General features: G+C 42.6%; 1 protein-coding gene across 1 annotated transcript in view; it reads left to right on the forward strand.

Annotated features, from left to right (window-relative positions):
* Window positions 1–18,503, forward strand: part of MORC1 (MORC family CW-type zinc finger 1) — a 157,536-nt gene that overhangs the window by 121,985 nt on the left and 17,048 nt on the right. Inside the window, exons 21-24 of the mRNA XM_087861296.1 lie at window positions 848–861; window positions 10,072–10,141; window positions 12,319–12,385; window positions 15,613–15,780. Coding sequence (XP_087717422.1) covers window positions 848–861; window positions 10,072–10,141; window positions 12,319–12,385; window positions 15,613–15,780 — 319 coding nt within the window. The remainder of the gene's footprint in view (window positions 1–847; window positions 862–10,071; window positions 10,142–12,318; window positions 12,386–15,612; window positions 15,781–18,503) is intronic.

Consider the following 18,503-nt stretch of genomic DNA (forward strand, 5'->3'; position numbering starts at 1 on the left):
TCTTCATAGTCTTTTCTCTCCAGGACCTATGGTCTATGGAAGCTCTTTTTTAAGAAAACATATTCTTTTGTTGTATTTCTTTTCTTGTTGAGGTAACACTAATTTTCTAGTCATTTGTAAGGTTTGTCTTTTTGTTCTATGCCGTGTCTCACACTTAACATGCTTCCAGATCGTCCATGTGGCATTGGGCTTCATTTTCCTTTTCTCCAGTTGCTTCTGATCACAGAGCTTGCTGGTGTCGCCTGTGTGGCATTTTTTTTTCCTTCTTGGTATTAATTTATGCCTGGCCTTCTGGCCAGCGCGGTCCATTCATTTTCAAAGTCCTTGCAATGAGAGTGTTCTTGGTAAGACCTTGCATGTCATTTGGCGCTGTGGAAGTCTCCAACTGGGACTCAGTTAAAACTTTAGGCATTTTCTAGAGATTAAAAAACTGTCATGAAAATAATGAGGAACCTTTTAAGAACATCTTAAAACCTCTTCAAAATGCTCTAGGTAGCCTCCCCGTTGGACCCTTGGAGACATTACGTGTGGAGCTAATCTGTCTGCACTGCAGCAAACTTCTTTCATTATTTTTCATGATCTCGTTAGCACGGGTACAGTTCCCTCCACCCCTTCAGGGGGACTGATGCGATCCAGATTTATTATCTCTGACCCTGTAACACTGTGTTCTGAAATTCCCCTGTGTGTGTACCTGTGCGTGTGTGTTTTAGTGGGGTTGAGCCTTTCCTCTTTCTTTGTGGCCATGATGAAATTCAGATACTGTTTCACGTGTATTATCTCATCTAATTCTTCTTGTAACCTGAGGGGTAAATTCTCTTTTCATCCCCAATCTTACAGGGGAGGGAAGTAAACTCGCTCAGGGTCACACTGCAGGAAGTGGTCACCTTGAACCCTAGCTGTTCAGCTTGAGCTCCCACTTTCTTAACCACGTCTCCTTATGACTTCTCCCTTTATCTTCCATCTCCGTGCACTGTCCCTCGTGTCATCCAGCCCGTTCCACACAAATGGTTGGAGTACACAGATACACCTTACTCAGGGGTGAGGATTTCGAGGTACAAATGAACACCACATTGATTAACATTCAGCATTTTGGCTTAGACAGGTTTCCTCCATTCCATAGATGGGCCTTCTCCAGGCAAGAGTCTTGAATTCATTTTAAAAAATCAATCCATCCTCCTTGCCCACATCAAGCTAACTTCCCTTTAGCTCATCTCTCCCCTTATCCACCCTAAATCTGACCTATCCAAGAAAGTTCTTTTCTGCTTAAGAACTGGCCCTTCTCTTTCCAGTCAGCCCAGAGTCACCTAGACATCGTCAGGATCATCACGGGGCAGTTCCTGGAAAGAAGAATCTTCTCCTTGTTCAGGGTTACCACTTGTAGGAATGTGGTTGTGGTCATAACTTGACCACCAACCCCTTCCATGAACTGGTGTTGCCTGACCTTTGACTTATTATTTTTCATCTTCCATGCTCAAAACGCATATTCTGCCCTCTCTGGTTCTGAACTCTTTTTGTCTCAGGCATTTCCAAACCCATGGGTAAAGTTCAAATTTGTCCCAGTTAACCCCAGATGGGAGGGAAGGAGAAAATCTTTTAGGTCACCCCCTATAGAAGCACCAGCCTCTGTCAGGGGGACCAGTGTCTGGGTGCAGGTTGTTCTGCTTTACTCAAGCATGGCCCTGTGGTACTGTTGTAATTAAGAGTTTGTCTAAGTTCGATTAAAAACGCGAGTGCACTGCTATGTGATATATTGGCAGTTCAACTTTAGGCAAAAATTTGGCATATGAACTCCATACCACGTGGTTCCCCTCAGGATCAAGCCATCTGATCAGCTGGCACTGAACCATGCTTCATAGAAGCAATAAAAATAAAAGCAACCCAAGGGAGTAGATTACCAAGTATCCTAGCGAAGTGGTAACAGTCTCAAGTTATGTCACCAGATGAGCCATAGGGAGAGACTGTACAGACTAGATGTCCTAGGGGGTCTGTCCTGAAAGGTGACTGGGAAAATTAGGTTGCCAGGCTACAGCAGATGGTCAGGAAAGCAAATGGTCAATTTGAAGAAAGCTTCAAAATTCAGGAACACCAGGGGAATAACATTACCAATGCCAACAGTAAGTCAGAGAAGCTGAGTGGGAATAATTTTCTGAGACTTGAGTCAGAGTGTAGAAGTACCAACTTCTTGTTGCCCATGTGCATGCTTTTATTCATCTTGGGGGAGAATGTGCTCCAAATTGGCATAAGGTATATTTTCTGACTCTAATATGAAACAGCATTTGCCTTCTTGCTAAATACTGGTATTTGTTATTTTTCCAAATTTTATAATAATCTTTTTTTCTTTTTCCGCTCTGAATATCAGTGGCAAACCCAGGTGAAAGACAGTGAAAGAACATCTGTCGTGGTTACTTCAAGTTGGGTTAGACCTGCTTAGTTAATAACAAGGAGCCCTACTACCTTTTTGATTGGCCTGCCTTGAGCCTTTTTTGCCCTCTGTGGTCATTTAGGCCTTTTTGGCTTCCACCTGGTCTCAAGAACAGATTGGCAGATGGATTCCTCTCATTTTTCCCAATCTGCAGATATTTTTAAAATTTTGATGGCCAGATCATCGTTGACAGATACATTTTAAGCATTTGGCAGTGGAGTCTCTGTATTTACTATGAAAGTTGGAACCTCCAGAGTCTAGCCCAGAATGTGGCACATATGAACAAAACAATGAGTGGATGGAACCATCTTCCTGTCTCAGAATGAAGTCCTTTCCCAGTTACACCTCATTAGCTCTTTGGGAGCATCTTTCAGGAAAGTCATCAACCAGTTCTGACTCTCTAGGGCCACTGACAGGGTCTCCATGGTATGTCAGAAAAGCTGGGGGCCATCTGGAATAGCTGATGAGTCTCCAGGGCCTGGGTCTGTGCTCTGTGGTAGCCCAAACCAAACCAAACCACAACACCCAGAAACAACAGCTACAAGCACTCAGTACTGTACGACAATGAAGTGAAGAGATGACTCGGTGACCCAAGAGCAGATGAAAAAAGAAGGAAAGCAAGTAACCTGCACAGCCAGTCTGCTGTGACACCGCCTGCGGAGCAGCAGCGCGATTCGGGAGAAGGACGAGGTACAGACAGGTTAGCTGTGAAAGAAAGCGTGGGTGCAGGGGACAACCGCAAAGCGTGCAATCGCTCCAAAAAGCTGCAACCTTGTGTATTTATTGGCGGTAAACAATCAAAGACAATCAAGGGGAGTCTCATGACCCTGGTGAACAGTAGTACATCACGGGGAAGGTCACGGGAGTAGATGATGGAACATTCAGCAAGTGAGGCCTATTCTTAAACATGTTTCTATGGACCCAGCGGGCTATTGTCAAGAGCAATCAGGTTTCGGTTGGGGGGCGTTCGGCCCTTAGCTGACCAGGCGTTCCTGGCCGCTTGTTATCTGAGGGCAGCGTTCCACACTGAGCAAGCCGGGTGTTCCCAACTGCTCGGCATGCTCTGCTGTTTACGCTAAAGCCCGCAGGGTCACAAACATGTTTTCCTATTATATCCTTAGCATAAGCTCTTGGCCAGGGGCTGCTGCACCAGTCAGTCCCTAAATCAGCTGCATTCACCCTAAATCCGCACCATTTTTCCAACTCCTCTAACAGAAATTGTTTTTTAAGGGGAAACTGCAATGGTATTGCAAGAACATGATTTCAGATGATCGAAGTTGCCTTAATTTCAAAAGCAGGCCATTTCTTAGTTTTCCTGGTAGATGATGTTACCATTGCCTCTGTATGAACTTGTGTAAGGCTGTGGTTGTTGCTGACAGTATCAGTAATCTCACCGGCAGAGCCAACTCCTTTACGAGATACAAACCAGAACTGCCCTAAGGGCTATGGAGGAAAGAATGTCTCTACTCCCTCTCCACAACATAATTCATCAGCTCACCAGCAGACTTACAGCAGACACAGGGACAGGGTGTGCTACAGCCCCTGACCCAAAGGAAGATCTCGTGAGCAGCTTATGAACCGGAATATTCAAGTGCCAGTGTGGGGACTACCAGCAACCGTGTACCAGTTAAGACAAGTGTATTGAATAATATATCAGAGATTCTGAGAGACACCCCCCCCACACACACACATATTATCCTTGCTCTAAAGGAGCAGGAAAATTGGAAGAGAATTTTACAAAACCACATGTTAACATTATTTTACGGGAAGCTGACAGACTGTGCACTCTGACAAACTGACCCAGGTTCACAGTCGGACCTACGTGCCACTTGTCAGTGGTATCAACTTGTGGTCTTCTGTTTTCTTACTTATAAAATGGAAATAATCATACCTACCCTCAAGGTTGTTACGAGAATTAATGTGATGATTTGCAACAGAGTGAAAATTATTTGTGTTATGAAAAACATTTTTAAACACCATTTTCTATAATTCTGAAGAGGGCAAATTCAGCCTTTATTGGTTGGGCCAGGACATGGGAGTAAAGAATGAAAATTGAGAGACTGAAAATTGGTCTGTGGAAACAAAGGGAGAGCTGGAAGGGTGCATGTGACACGTTGGGGAAAGGAGGAGGGTCATCCTGGAAGCCAAAAAACATGGTGCTGAAGAATTGGAGAGGCTGGAGGGAGAAGTGTGGGGTGAGAGGTGAGCAGGCAGCCAGCAGTCGAAGACGTAGAAATCGAGGTGCTTCATGGTGATTTGAAATAGATTTTTGCCTTATGTAACCACTTCTTCCATTTCTCAATACAGTTTTCAGTAAATTCTGTATATTTATTAATGCTTTGTAGAGTCGGATTTGTTTTGGGGAGATGGACCCAAGTTTCGAATTCTGCTCTGAAGTATCATGCAAGAATCAAGGCCACTGTAGGATCCCAGCCTTATCTGGGTTACATAGATAAGATGCTTGGCTATTAATAATAATAAAAATCTGTTGGTAATTTACTATTAATAGTTTTCAGAGAAAGGAAGAAATCAGTATGGGCTGGAGAAGGACATCTTGGAAAGAATAGGGCTTACACTTGTCTTGAAAGGTGGGAAACACAAGAGGGAAGGAGAGAGAGGCATACCATGTTAGAGAGAACTGTACGGGCCAAGATGTGGAAGCAGGAGTGTATATAGTGCTTACAGGGAATTCTGAGGACAGCCTTCTGGTTATAGCAGGGTGTCTGTTAAGTACTGAGATTATGTTCATGTAACTTAGAATCACACTGAGAAGGGCTCTGGAAGCCAGATTCAGAGTTCGTACTTGAGGCAGTCACCAGTCAGGACCTGTGGGAAGGTTTTGAGAAGGAACGTTTGATCGTGGAGATTTTGTTTAGGAAAATGAATCGGGTTGTGGTAATGCTGTTGTCCTGGATGGAGTAGAAGAAGAAAGACCCAAAAACCAAGTAGGATCTGCTGCCTAAAGATTGCAGTATCAGGATGGCAAGGAAAACGGAGCCACTTGGAGGGAAGCAGAGCTGACACTGGAGAGGGGCACGGAAGACTAGGCAAGGAGAGCAGTTTGGAGATGGCAGCCGGGAACGGCAGGTTGTTGCAAACAGGAAGAGAAGAGCCGACAAGCAACCTGAGTGGGCACACATGGGACTGAAGGTTTGAAGTTCCAGCAAAATGTGCAAGTGTCCAGAAGTCAGTTGGGAGCAAACTGGAGTAAAGGTGGAATGTTAGGGTTGGTGCTGCTGATCAGACCATTGTTTGCATAAGGGTGATGGTTGAACCCCTGAAATTTTAATAGGTTTATTGAAGGATCAAGTGTGGACAGAAAAATAAAGATCCCAGGAGATTTGGGACACAGAAGTTTACAGAAATCAAGGGAAGAAGGAGCGGCGAGAGACTTCTTCATGCTCCCCCAACTCAGTAAATGGCACCACCATTCACAGCTACTCAAGCCACAGCATAGGAGGCATCCTGAATTCCTCTCCTTCTTTCACACCCAGCACTCAACCTGTTAGCCAGTCCTGCCCAGCCAACCTTTGAATGTATACCTGTGTTTCCTCAGCCACAGCTGCCACCCCGGGGAATTTACCATCTCTCGTCGGGGCTGTAGCAATAACCTTCTAAATGACCTCGCTGCTTCTGTTGGCGTCCACGGCCTAAAAATCTGTTTCATCCAGAATATAGGTCATGCCGTTCTCCTACTCAGAACCCTCCGATGGCTTCTGCTCACACTTGGAACAGAATTCAGTGTCCTTGCTGTGCCCTCCAAGGCCCTAGGTGACCTGGACTGACCTCTCTTGAGTTCTCATCTCCTACCACTCATCCCTTCTTTCACTTCACTGTAGCCACCCTGACCTTCCTTGGCCTCCAACACCTTGAGCTTAGTTCTGCTTCCCTGACTTTTCCTTTGCTGTTTGGAATGCCTAGATTCTACTCCCCCCAAGCCCCCAGCTGCACGTGTGTACAGTCAGGACTTTCTGTGATTCTGTGAGTATACTGAGTATCAGTTACTGTCGTAGACACTGGCGATACAGCAAGAAGATAACAGACAGTGCTCCCTGTCCCTGTGGGGCTTCCGTTCCAGGGGGGCAGCCAGACCCCAAACAAGACAAGTAAATAAACCGTGTTGCAGGCGAGATGATGGCAAGTGCTCAGGAGGAAAGGAAAGCAGAGGAAAGGGGTAGGAAGTGTCAGTGTTAGGTGTGGTGAGGGTGAGTGAGCACAGTTCTGTATAGGGTTAGCATGACAGGCCCGACCGAAGGATGTGTGAAGAAAAACTAGAAAAAAGTTGGAGGAACAAGTGAATCAACAGCAACAAACCAAAGAGCTTGAGAGAAGAAGGCACTTGGCATGTTTGTGGAGAAGTGGGTCGAGAGGAGGAGTCATGGAGGGTGTGGGGTGAGAACAGCGAGGCCCAGAGAGGTGGCTGGGCTCGGTGTGGGGGCTCAGGCTGTTCTCAGTCTCTTACCTGTGTTACTTCTCTTCACAGAACTTAACGTTACCTGACATCATATCACATATCCATCTTTTTATTTACTTAACATCTCTTTTTCCCTCACTAGAAAATAGGCTCCATAAAGGCAGGACTTTGTATTCCTTATCAGAACAGCGTCTGACCCATACTGGGATCTCAATTTTAGGGAATAAATTTACAGATGAGAGAGGAGAGCCTAGAACATAATGTTCACTGCGGAAGAGCGAAAACAGAAAGGACCTTTGAGTTTGTCAGGAAAGCATGACTGGTCTGGTAGCCCTTTTGGGTCCTTGATAATACTAATGGCCTACAGAGGAGATAAAAGGGCAGAGAAATAGAAGGAAAGAAAGCAGGTAAAGTGATACCAACCAGTTCTTAAGCATCCTTAACAACAGCTGAATGAGAGAAGTGTTACACAGCTGGCTGTGGTGTGTTCCCCCCCCCCAACTTATTTATGATTTATTTATCCTCTTAAATAGATACTTCACAAAATTGAGCATGTGGTATTATGTGAATCCATTGTATCCCTTGGAGAACTGACAAATCCCGCTCCGCTCATTGTTCACATAATTTTAATTAAGGTATCTAAAACCCATGTTAAGACCTGACTATAATCTCATTGACTGTGTGGGAGGTGTTATGTATTCCGTGACTGAGGTAAAATCTTGGGAATGAGATATCCCCAAACTGCAGAGTATGAAACACAGTAAGCCTCAGAGATGGAAGAACTCTGCTGTAATGAAGTGAAGTAACGTAGGTGAAAGAGCGTGTGAGCAGTATCCAAATATACAAATAGTGTCATCGAAGAGATAGCTGTATGTCTTGTTGTCTCAGCTTGCAAAGGTTCAGCCCTTCAAAGCCACCAGTATATTGTGATAGAAGAGAGCATCCTGTGAACTCAGATATTTAGTGTTATTTAAAAGGGAATACCGTAGCTGTGACTTGTTTATCCAAAACCTTTTAAACGTCTCTATGCCCAAGAATAAAGAAAATACAGGAAAGGAAAAGAAGATCATCTCTCCTGCAATACAGATGGGAGAGCTTTGTGTAAGTACCATTTTTGGAGTGAGAGGACGCACTGACCCTCATGGAAACAGTCTCTATAAGGCATGGCTCAAAGCAGAGAACAAAGCAATAAAATGCAAAAACAATTTCATGAGGCGGTGCTAGTAACACCACCACAAAAGTTCTCTCCTGGGAGTGCTGTCATTTTGGTTAATCTTGGATGCTTCCATCCTGGCTTTTTCATCACAAGGAAGAGTTACCGAAGAAAAGGAACACGTTCTGAGCTGGATCACCCTGGATTACAACAAAGTGGCTGTAACTAAAGGCATTAAACAGCTCCTTTCGTCAGCTTATCTCGTGGTTGCTGTTAACTGCTGTGGGAAATAGTCTATGCTGCTTATAAACCGGCCAAAAAATGATTAGTTCGGAGTTAGAGGCACTTAAAAAGGCATGTAGATTTCCCATATGTATCAGCATATTAGAAGAAAACTGTAAATTTTACGATACATCAGAGAGAAATAAGATGTACATTGTAAGGTCATTTTGCAAAATGAACTTTAGAAAATACGTGCATTTTATTTACTTCTGGGGCAGGAATTTATTTACAGTATAAGTACAAAACTATTCTGAAATGGACAAAAGCAGCTTAGCATCACTTTTTTTAAAAAAGAATTTATTTGAGAGAGAGAGAGAGCACACAAGAGCAGGGTGACTGGCAGAGGGAGAAGCAGACTCCCCACTGAGCTGGAAGCCCAATGTGGGACTCGATCCCAGGATCCCGAGATCATGACCTGAGCCAAAGGCAGATGCTTAACTAAGTAAGCCACCCAGGTGTCCCAGCATCAGTTTATTTATTTTCCCCTACCTAACAAGACTTTTCTTGTTGTGGCTTTGAGTGAAACAGAAGCAGCAATGATGGACAGCCTCACAGGTCTTTTGTTGCTAGGCTACATGTGTGCCCATTTAACCTGCTTCGCGAAGGAGCACAGTTTCTAGAATGCCATGTAGAATATATGCCTGTGTTTCCTGGGAGGGGGGAAAAGGAGGGGTGATAGCCTCTCTCTCCCATGTGTGTTTAGCAGGGCACAGAGGGCTTGAAAGGCGAAGGGTGTAGACGCAGTGGACGCACAGCTCCGCACCTTCCCCCAGGTCATAGAAGTGGGGAACATGACTGTGTCTCAGTGCATGTTCGAGGGTCTTCAGATCAAGGAGCTCCTGCCTTACCCCTGCCTTCTCCATTTCCATCTTTTACTGCCTGTTCCCTCACCTCACAGATGTACAAAATACACGAAGGGAACATCCTAGGTCCATTTTCCTGAAGGGCATAAACTAACTCTCTTTCTCTCTCTCTGATCTAAAGAAGTACATTTCCAAAATTTAAGTTTGTGTGAGCCTTGTAAAATGGGTCTTCAGGCTTCCCAAAGCAATGGTGGACATGGCTTCTAGATGGCACACTCTACCCGCCCCCCCCCCCAGCTCTCTCAGTCCCCACTTCTGCCCACCCACCCCGGACATCACACACACACACACCCTCACTCTCAGGTGCCACCAACCCTCTTGGCTCCTGCATTCAGCACATTAAGGCTCTATAACCCCTTTTAGGCAGATTTCCTGAGATTTTATCAAAAGACAAGGTGTCCCAAACTTGTCCCCTGGTTGGCCCATGTGCACTCCCCATCCCCATCCCTGTCTTCTTCCCCATCATGCTTTGGGGCCTCAGGCCCCAGGCCCCAACCTCCCCAAGGTTTTCGTTGCACTGATGTCGAGCTCATTCTCTATATGTCTGCTCTGTATCCACCATCGGGGTGATAAACCTTCTCAACACAGCCGAGGGTCCGTGGTTGCTCCTGGAGAATCAAATACTTGGCTCATTTGTTGGAGTCATTGTAACATCCTCATAAGATATGGGTTTTTAAAAATACCTGTACAAATACCGATAGACGTATAAAAATCCTGATAAATGGTAAATCTGATAATTATGATGTAACCATCCTTGAGACTCATACCAGTATCATTTTCTACAATGCACGTGATTGTCTCCCTCCATAACGCACTTCTGCATAGAATGTACTTCTGGCCTCTCTCTCTGATATGGGCACTGATACTCAGGTCATTTCGCAGCCTATGGTATACCCTATATTTTTGTGCAGCTTTAAGTAAACAGCTTGTTTTTCAGGTTTTAGATAAAAGTGACACTGAGGTTTCATTGAAACAAGAAAAAAAGGAACTTTCTCTTATGAAAAAAGGTAAAAAAAAGTTCAGTTTACCTATATTAGTGGCGACGGAGTTGTTTTCCAGTATGACATATGTGGCGTATCTAATGCGAGATGTAGTTCAGAAGTTTGGTAGCAGTTTGGATTTTTGAAAGTTAAAGTGTGTTGTTCCAGAGGTGGGAAACACAATCTCCTGTGTTTTGGAGGAGCCAAGAGACACTCCCTTCTTAAGGAGAGTCCCCCCAGCACTGCCACACAGGGCCTGACATCTCCAGCAGTAGACTTGGGCCACTCTCTGTGTTGAATTCTGTTTAGAAATTTGCAGTAGATTGATATGAGCTCTTTAATTCGGACTGTATTTTGAAAATTATAATGACAGTTCTTTATCTTCAATTATGTAGTCCTTTTCCTGCTTTTCATGATTCCCCTCAGACTAGTTCACCAAACACATCCGTTAGTTCTTTTATCTCCATCGGACATCTTTTGTCTCAAGTGAGAGACTTGAAATTTTTTTAACACTTAGAGTTGCCATGTTATAATATTCAATCCAAAAACGATTTCCCTGGATAGAGAAGCTGGAAGTAAACCAGACTCAGAAAATTGTGTTTTCTTAGTGTCCATTCATTATTATGACTAATCCCTTTATTATGCGTTATATTATTATTATTATTATTATTATTATTATTATTATTATCATTATTATTATTATACCATTTTCTTTTTTGTTTTAATATCATACCATTAGGCCTGAGCTGCGAGCCCATCATTTTCATGGTGGTCCTCTTATTCTGAAATAAGTTCTAAAGCCTTTCTTAGCCTCTTTCACAAGCCTCAGATCCTTTTGGCTTCATCATTCCCAGTCCTTGTATTGGTCCATGGCATCCCAGGAGTGCCAGGGTCAGTTTTATTTATTTATTTTCCCCTACCTACTCTGTGCTCAGTTTTGGTCATAAGCTCTCCCTTCATACTTTGTTGCTCAGGTAACCTAATCAGCCATTTATGCATATCTTTATATTTGAACCCACTAGTGAGGTCCCTAAGAAATCACAGTTTTTTATCTCTTATCTTAATTAGAATAATTTACGATTCCAGAATCAGGATTTCTTTTGTAAGGCTCTCTTAATCTTAAAGCCAGTCTTTTATACAAGTTTCAAAGTATTAACATGATTTCAAGTACATGCCTGTTGGATTTCCAAATTGTAATGGAAAATTGTTAATACAATTTTGATCCTAAAATTAATATTTAATTTCAAATATTCATCCTGGGTTTGGAAAGAACAAATTGTGAAATAATTTCAAATGACTGTAATTATAGATTAGTTGGCCGTTGGGCTAAGAAAATTTCACTTTATATGCCAGCCAGTGAGTAAAACCAGTGGCGCCTGCAGTATACTTGGAAAACCTCTTTCTGTGTTTTCTCTTTTATATTAACTTAAAGGAGTCAGATCCCCAGCCATTCACCCACCATCTAAAACTTGCTTTGTTGCTGTGCTGTTCCACTTGGCCTTTGATGGCCCTAAACTTGTTGGCGAGGGTTTACTTGGTGGAATAAGATATTTGGACAATTACCACAATGAATTCTAGAGACAGGTGGAAGAAAGACACATTGACTTATTGCGTCTGCTGCCTCCAAGACACTCTTAAAACCAATCCAAGGAGTCAGAGCATTTCTGTTCATCTATGCACTGTAAACAAATCTCTAACCTCTCTGAACATACAATAACGAGGTTCCCTCAGTGAGGTCGACTAGATGACTCCAGGTCTCTTCCTGCTTTAAAGTTTGACTCTCTACTAGAGACATGTTTGGGGTTGGGATCTGTTAGGATGTGTTTGAACCGGCACCTAAAATGGACTAGAGTGGGATTCTAGGGGGAAGACAGGAGGTTGTCTGGGCAGAGGCTGGTGAGAGAAAGGAACCCCAAGCAGTCACCCCATGCATACCAGTCACAGGTTATAAGCATCATGAAAAAGAACTTACAAAAAAACAAGTTACAAAGGCTCTTGGATTATTATGTACACCATCTACACTTTATTAAAAGGTTATTATAAAGTTGCATTAAGAACATATTGATGCGTTTTTACAAGAGGATATTTGGAATACAAAGCCAAATTATCTATAAGTAGTTAATAAACTGCCGACACTTCTTTCAGTTCACTTTATTGTGTGATCATCAAAATGTGATTGTCTTCATTTTATCTGTCTTTTGAAGAAAAACAGGAGCCGTGCAGTGATACTCCAGAAATAAAGAGAAACTCTTCATTACCTAACCAGGAAAGGTGAGTGTATTGCAATTATACAAATTCCAAGTGAGTGCAATTATACTGTTGCAAAGTAATTATCAATGTTTAAATACAAGAAGAAAGAAAATCATAGCAACAAGCAAAGGCAATTAAGAATGGGACCACATTTACAAAGGAGACAAGAAAGAATAGCATACGGCTAGGTTTCTTACCTTTTTTCCCAAACCTTTTTATTTTCTTTTGTGAGGATTTGGGGATAATGAAATGGAACAGGCTTAACTTCCTACTCACAGCGAGCAACTAATTCAAATTACTGTAATGTAGTCAAAGAGCTGAAGATGTCACATGTGTATAAGGTGTGAATATGCAGTCAGGTTCCTGTTTTTTTGTATGGCTCATTATCTTATTATACGTATATGTGATTATGATAATCATTGCGTGCTAGAATTTTCTTGACCTGAGACTTTTGTCACTTTTAATATAAAATCAGATGAATATTTTGGATGCCCAATAAAACAGAATGTTTTCAAGGAAGCAAACTCTTACCCTCACTTGGACAAACTTGTCAAAGGTGCTTTCGACGCATTTAGACCCAGTGTCTGTGAATCCAAATCTTGGGCTCTTTCTGCATAGTAGCACATTGAATTGAATGTCAGAAAAAAACAGAGAGGAGTTTTATTTTCTGCACTTCCTGGCAGGAGTCCCTCTGATACTCAGATCCCCTCACCTCACTGTTCTACTCAGAAGCCTTTCATGGTCCCATCGCTTGCAAGATAAGTTAAACTCCTTAGCACGGCACAAGTCCCCTTCACTCCTGGCCTTTCCTGGAGCCCCCGCTTTGCTTCCCAGAGTTTCTGAATTGCTTTGAGTCTTGTTTTATCACACTTGAGTATCTGTCCACACTGCTTCCTTTGCCCTCTGCGAGCTGTACACCAGTCTATTACTCTTTCCTTCAAGTTCGGGTTCAAGTGTTCTCTCCTCTGGGGCTCCCAACTCTCGCAGGCAAACTCAGGGTTTCAGAGAGCCACTGTTGCAGTGATCAGAGTGGTCATAACTCGTTCAACTACAGTAATTATCTGTTAGAGGCGCCTGGGTGGCTCAGTCGTCTAAGCGTCTGCCTTTAGCTCAGGTCATGATCTCAGGGTCCCGGGATCGACCCACACTGGACTCTCCGCTCAGCAATGAGTCTGCTTCTCCCTCTCTAGAGCTCTGTGATCTCTTGCTTTCTCTCTCTCTCTCAAATAAATAAAATCTTTAAAAAAATAATTATCTGTTAAATATTCTGACACACGATGGTGGGCAACACCATTGTCAGGTCAAATGGAATTGTCCGTCTGAATGTCTGTCTTCCCATAAGGATGGGGCTGTATCTTTTCTTCTTCATAACTCCAGGTGCCTGAGAGGTCTTCCCATAGCACTCCATCCAAAATAGCCTGTCCCATTCCTGACCAGGCACACTATCAGATCTTAGCATCCTGCATGGTTTTGTTCAGAGCACTTATTACTATTTTAAAGTATCTTGTTGACTTGTCTCTTTCTCTTAATGTGTTACATTCTAGCTTGCTTATTTTCTGTCTTTTTCACTAGGAGCTAATTCATTCCGCAAGAGCAGAACTGTCTTGCTCACCTCTGTGTTATTAATGTCCAGAATAGCAGCTGACTCAGAGTTGGTGTATTTGTTGGTTGAATAAATGATGCAGATTTCCCTCCACTTTATAGACAGTGGTTTAACCTAGAGTTATTTATTAAAGTTTGAACTAAAGTTTAAAATTCATCCAAAGACTAATAAAACACACTGTGTATGTGTGTGTGTATCATTGTTACTTTCAGGTTTGTATGAGGTTGTGTGTGTCTTTTTTTTTAAATCATCTGAATTGTATCTACAACATGAAATGTTAGAGCTGTGTTCCAATTAAAACAGTCTTCATGGAAGAATCTTATCAAACTCATATTAATGAGTGCTACTTACTGAGCACTTACTAAGCGTAGGGGTTGGGCTGAGTCCTTTGTATGTCTTGTTTAATCCTCAGCACAGTTCTGTGAGGTCGGCACTATTAGTGTTTGGCAGGAAGAGAAACGGGTTGAGAGAGGACTCTCTGGGCTCAGGTGTAGTGCATTTTACCTTTTACCCCCAGTGCCAGCATGACTTTTCAGCATCCCAAAAAATGATTAAAAAAATTTTAGAGGACTACTTTAATGAAATTTCAGCACAAAGGAAGTTATAGTTAATAGGCTTCAGATATTGTATAAGTATTCTTTAAGAGATAAGCATTAGTTATAATGTTCTTAACCTTAAATAAAATATCAGCTGAAGTTAGGAGAATTAGTACCCAAAAGCTGTTGAGAGTAGAAACACATTCTATTTGATATAAACTCTTGTCTAATTTTTAAATGACCCATACGGTATAAACATATAAAACTCTGCAGAGCTGTGGTCTTAACATAAGCATGAAAGGATTATAAAAACCCCCTCCTTATTTGACAAGCAAATCCCTAGGTGATCTGACCCCTACCTGCCTTCACAGCTTTGTCTCCCAAATTGCATGTTCCCCAGCCCTCTTGAACTTTTTTGTTCCCACAGTGCTGAAAGCTTTGGGTCTCACTAACACACTACACTATTCTGGGCATCCTCATCCTGAGTTATTCTCCATGCTGCAGCCAATTATCCTTTTAAAACATAACAGCAGATCCTCTTGCTTCCATGCAAGAAACCCTTCAGTGGTAGTGCGTGCTCTGCTTAGAATAAACTCAGTTCCCGTCCCCTGGCCATGGGTGCCGGCCCTCCCCCACCCCCTTCCTGTGCACTCCACCCCAGCTGCCCTGCTTCATTTCTACCCAGGATCATTACACTTCACCTGGAACATCTTTTTCCTTTAGATTTTGACTAAATAGTTCTTTCAACTGACTTTGCCCCTTTTTGTTTTGTTTCTGTATGTACCTTCCCCCAGGCTAACATAGAAATTTGGTTTAAAAGCCTCTTTAAGCAAATGAGACAAATGGTATGTGACTACTGTTGTTAAGAACACATTACCGCCAATTCTGTTTAATTGTGGCTCCCCCAAAACCTTGACACAAGATTTGTCAGGAATAAATAGTAATTTTTCTAGTTGAGAGTTGATTTTCTCTAACTCCCTAAATGACAGTTTTTAGCATGACATTTATGGCCTTGCTCTCATTTGTTGTGTGTTAACATTTCATTTGTCATCTATTAATGTTTCTGAGTTCATTGGTACCTAATGTGATTCCTGCCTTGAAATTATAAGCCTCGGCTTGTTTCGGCACCATGCACCGACGGGAGGTCTAAGTCCAAGTTCTAGACACAACGCCAGCTTTTCCGTGAGCGGTGGTTGTCACGTTGCTGCCTTACTGACAAAGTCTTCTCAAAGAGCATCTGTCAAGGAAACTATAAGAAAACTGGCGTCTAACTTAAGGTAAAGATATTTGCTAACATGTTTCCATATGCTTTGTTGAACTCTCTAAGCAGTGACGACTTCTGATCTTTTCCCCCCCCCATGGAGTGGTACAGTCATCAAGAAGATTCAGTAGGGTGACTTTATGACTTGTCACCTAACTACACCGCTTCAGATACCCCACAGGTTAAATGTCTCTTGAAATAGAACTGTAGTCGCTAACTGCCATCACGTGGTCCGTCACTGTGGTGGATGTTAGTTCTCTCCTGGATGTTATGAAGAATTCTTACTGAATTTCTTCCTCCCTCCCTCCGTTCCGTCCCCTTTCCTTTTTTATTTAGTTGGTTTTTGCCTGTCGACGATCCTCATGACATTTGTAATGGCCTTCTGAAAAGTCTCCCTCTGTAGCTTTAGATACTAAACTTATCAAGGGAAATTGAGTTTTACTTTTTGGTTCAGGGTAGAATGTTAACATTTGTGGGCAGGGTAAATGAGGAATTTAAATGTCTGGATCTCAGGATATAGGTAGAGATGGGATAAAGTCCAGGATTCAGAATTTTTCCAAATAGGGACTGATGATAGAAGGCTTTACAATCAAGCCAAAGAAGTTAGCATACAGAAGAGTACTCTAAAATAGGTACCATAGGGAGAGGGAGGGGGCAGGAGCAGGAACACCACGAAATTAGCGGAGCCAGTTGGTTTGGTTAGGGTTCATAGCCTGAGAGTGGCCTGCATTGTAAAGTAAGAGGCTTTCGGCCAAGGAGAACACACCACATGCCCTAGCTAGAATAATATTTTCCATGAGGACAGTGACTTTGACTTTCTGATCAGTGAGTGACTGCAGAAACTTCCTAAAGAAGAGAATTGGCAAAGAATGGAATTAGAGAGTTGGCAAAGAGAAAGGTAGAGGTGTGGCATATACATAGGGAGCCGCAACTTCTACTCAGGCCCAGGCTTCGGTCTTGTGTGTGAAAGGAGACTGCAAACTACTGCAAGACTTGAGCTCGGTTCTGCGGTTGTCCTGGGCTTTATGGAAATTTCTGCAGCAACACAGGGCTGTCGGGTTCTGCATACATGGGCATGAAGGTCCCACCTGTCCCTTAGGAACACATTCCTAGCATCTGACCTGCTCTGGGAGAAAGGAGGAGGCTCTCTTGGTTATATGTAGGTGGATCTGCTTGGACGTTGCATCAAGACACATTTTGACTAATGATTCTAGGGATCCAGAGGCAAGGTGCTGACCAAGAAATGAAGCCAGCGTGCTACATTTCTGAACACTTAAGTTTTGATCACTAAATCTGTCCTGGCATCTGCGTTGGCAAGCCTCCACTAGCCTGGGAATGGGATGGAAGCAGGCCAGACCTCAGTGTTGTACAGATGTTCTGAGGTTGAAAAAGGCCACTTATCCAATGATCTGGTTGGATAGTCAGTTTCATACTGTCATGGTCTACGGTATAGTCCCTCAAGAATGGGATGTTGCAACCAGTTCTGTCAGTATTTGTCCAGATGTAATATGTAAGCTCCTCAGTTTTGAAGTTGGGTAGCCATAATTTGAATCCTGGTGTGTTCCTTACTAGTTCCAAGATTCAGGCATGTCAACTGAGCACTAAGCAGGGTAGTATGCAATAAATTATATATACGAGTGTGCCTGTAAATATCAATAAATGTGTGCGTGTGACTAAAAATGTATGGAGGTGACCACATGTCTGACGATTGGCGTACTGCTTCTTGATAATAATAGCTATCATTTTTGAGCTGTTATTATAGTTTTAGCTCGCCCAAGTATCTTGTTTATATTAGCTCCTTACTCCCACAAACCTAAGAGGTTGGTATTATTCTTGAGGAAACTGAAGCTTAGAGAAACTAACACACTCGAAGTCACAATTACACAGCTACTAGGACAGGGCTGGGTTTAAGCCGAGGATCCCTGATTTGTTGTCGCGTGCTCTTAGCTACTGTATACACACGCAGACACAGGTGCATATACATATGCATATACATACAGATGTACATATATGTTTGTGTGTGTGTATGTGTATATATATAGGTTTGTGTATATGTGTGTATACACACACACACATACACACCCTTTGCTGCTGTCCACACTGAGATCTGGAGAGCCCTGTCTGGTTGTGTTGCAGCGGAGTTTGGGTGGACCGCTGTGTATCATCATTCTCCTTGTTTTTTCCTTGGCTCGTCTTTGTTCTGCATTTAAGTATATCATTACTCTTAATTTTAATGTTACATGTGATCAAAAAGGGGATAATGTGATTGAGTGTACTAAGACTTTTAAAGTACATTCACTTCTATAATTAGGCATCACTAGAAAATTAAAATTTCCCGGAAACCATCTCCCTAATGAACATGTAAAATCTTCGGTGCTTGAAATCATCACACTATTATCAACTGAACACTCTGAAAGCCAAATGTATTAATAAATCAGCTCTTTTCGGTACTAGCTTGAATTTTTTTATGGTGATTGTTTTACAAAAATATTAAGTGGCAAAAGAATTGTACAGAACACAGAGCTTAGCTGGAACGAAATGAGCTCCTCATTTATCAGTCTTCTCTTTCGCCTCTAACAGCATGTAGTAGGTTTTCTCACATTTCACTGATGAAAACAGATTTCTTACCTTCTTTGTTATTCTTACCCCCTGTACTGCGCTATTCTGTATCTGGTCCGCATGTTATTCCTTGTGTTAACTAGACTTCACACGTCTCAGCGTGAGGATTGTGGCTGATTG

The sequence above is a fragment of the Ursus americanus genome, chromosome 4 (genome assembly GCF_024610735.1).
Source record: "Ursus americanus isolate L20-20 chromosome 4, mUrsAme1.1.p, whole genome shotgun sequence".
Lineage (NCBI taxonomy): Eukaryota > Metazoa > Chordata > Mammalia > Carnivora > Ursidae > Ursus > Ursus americanus.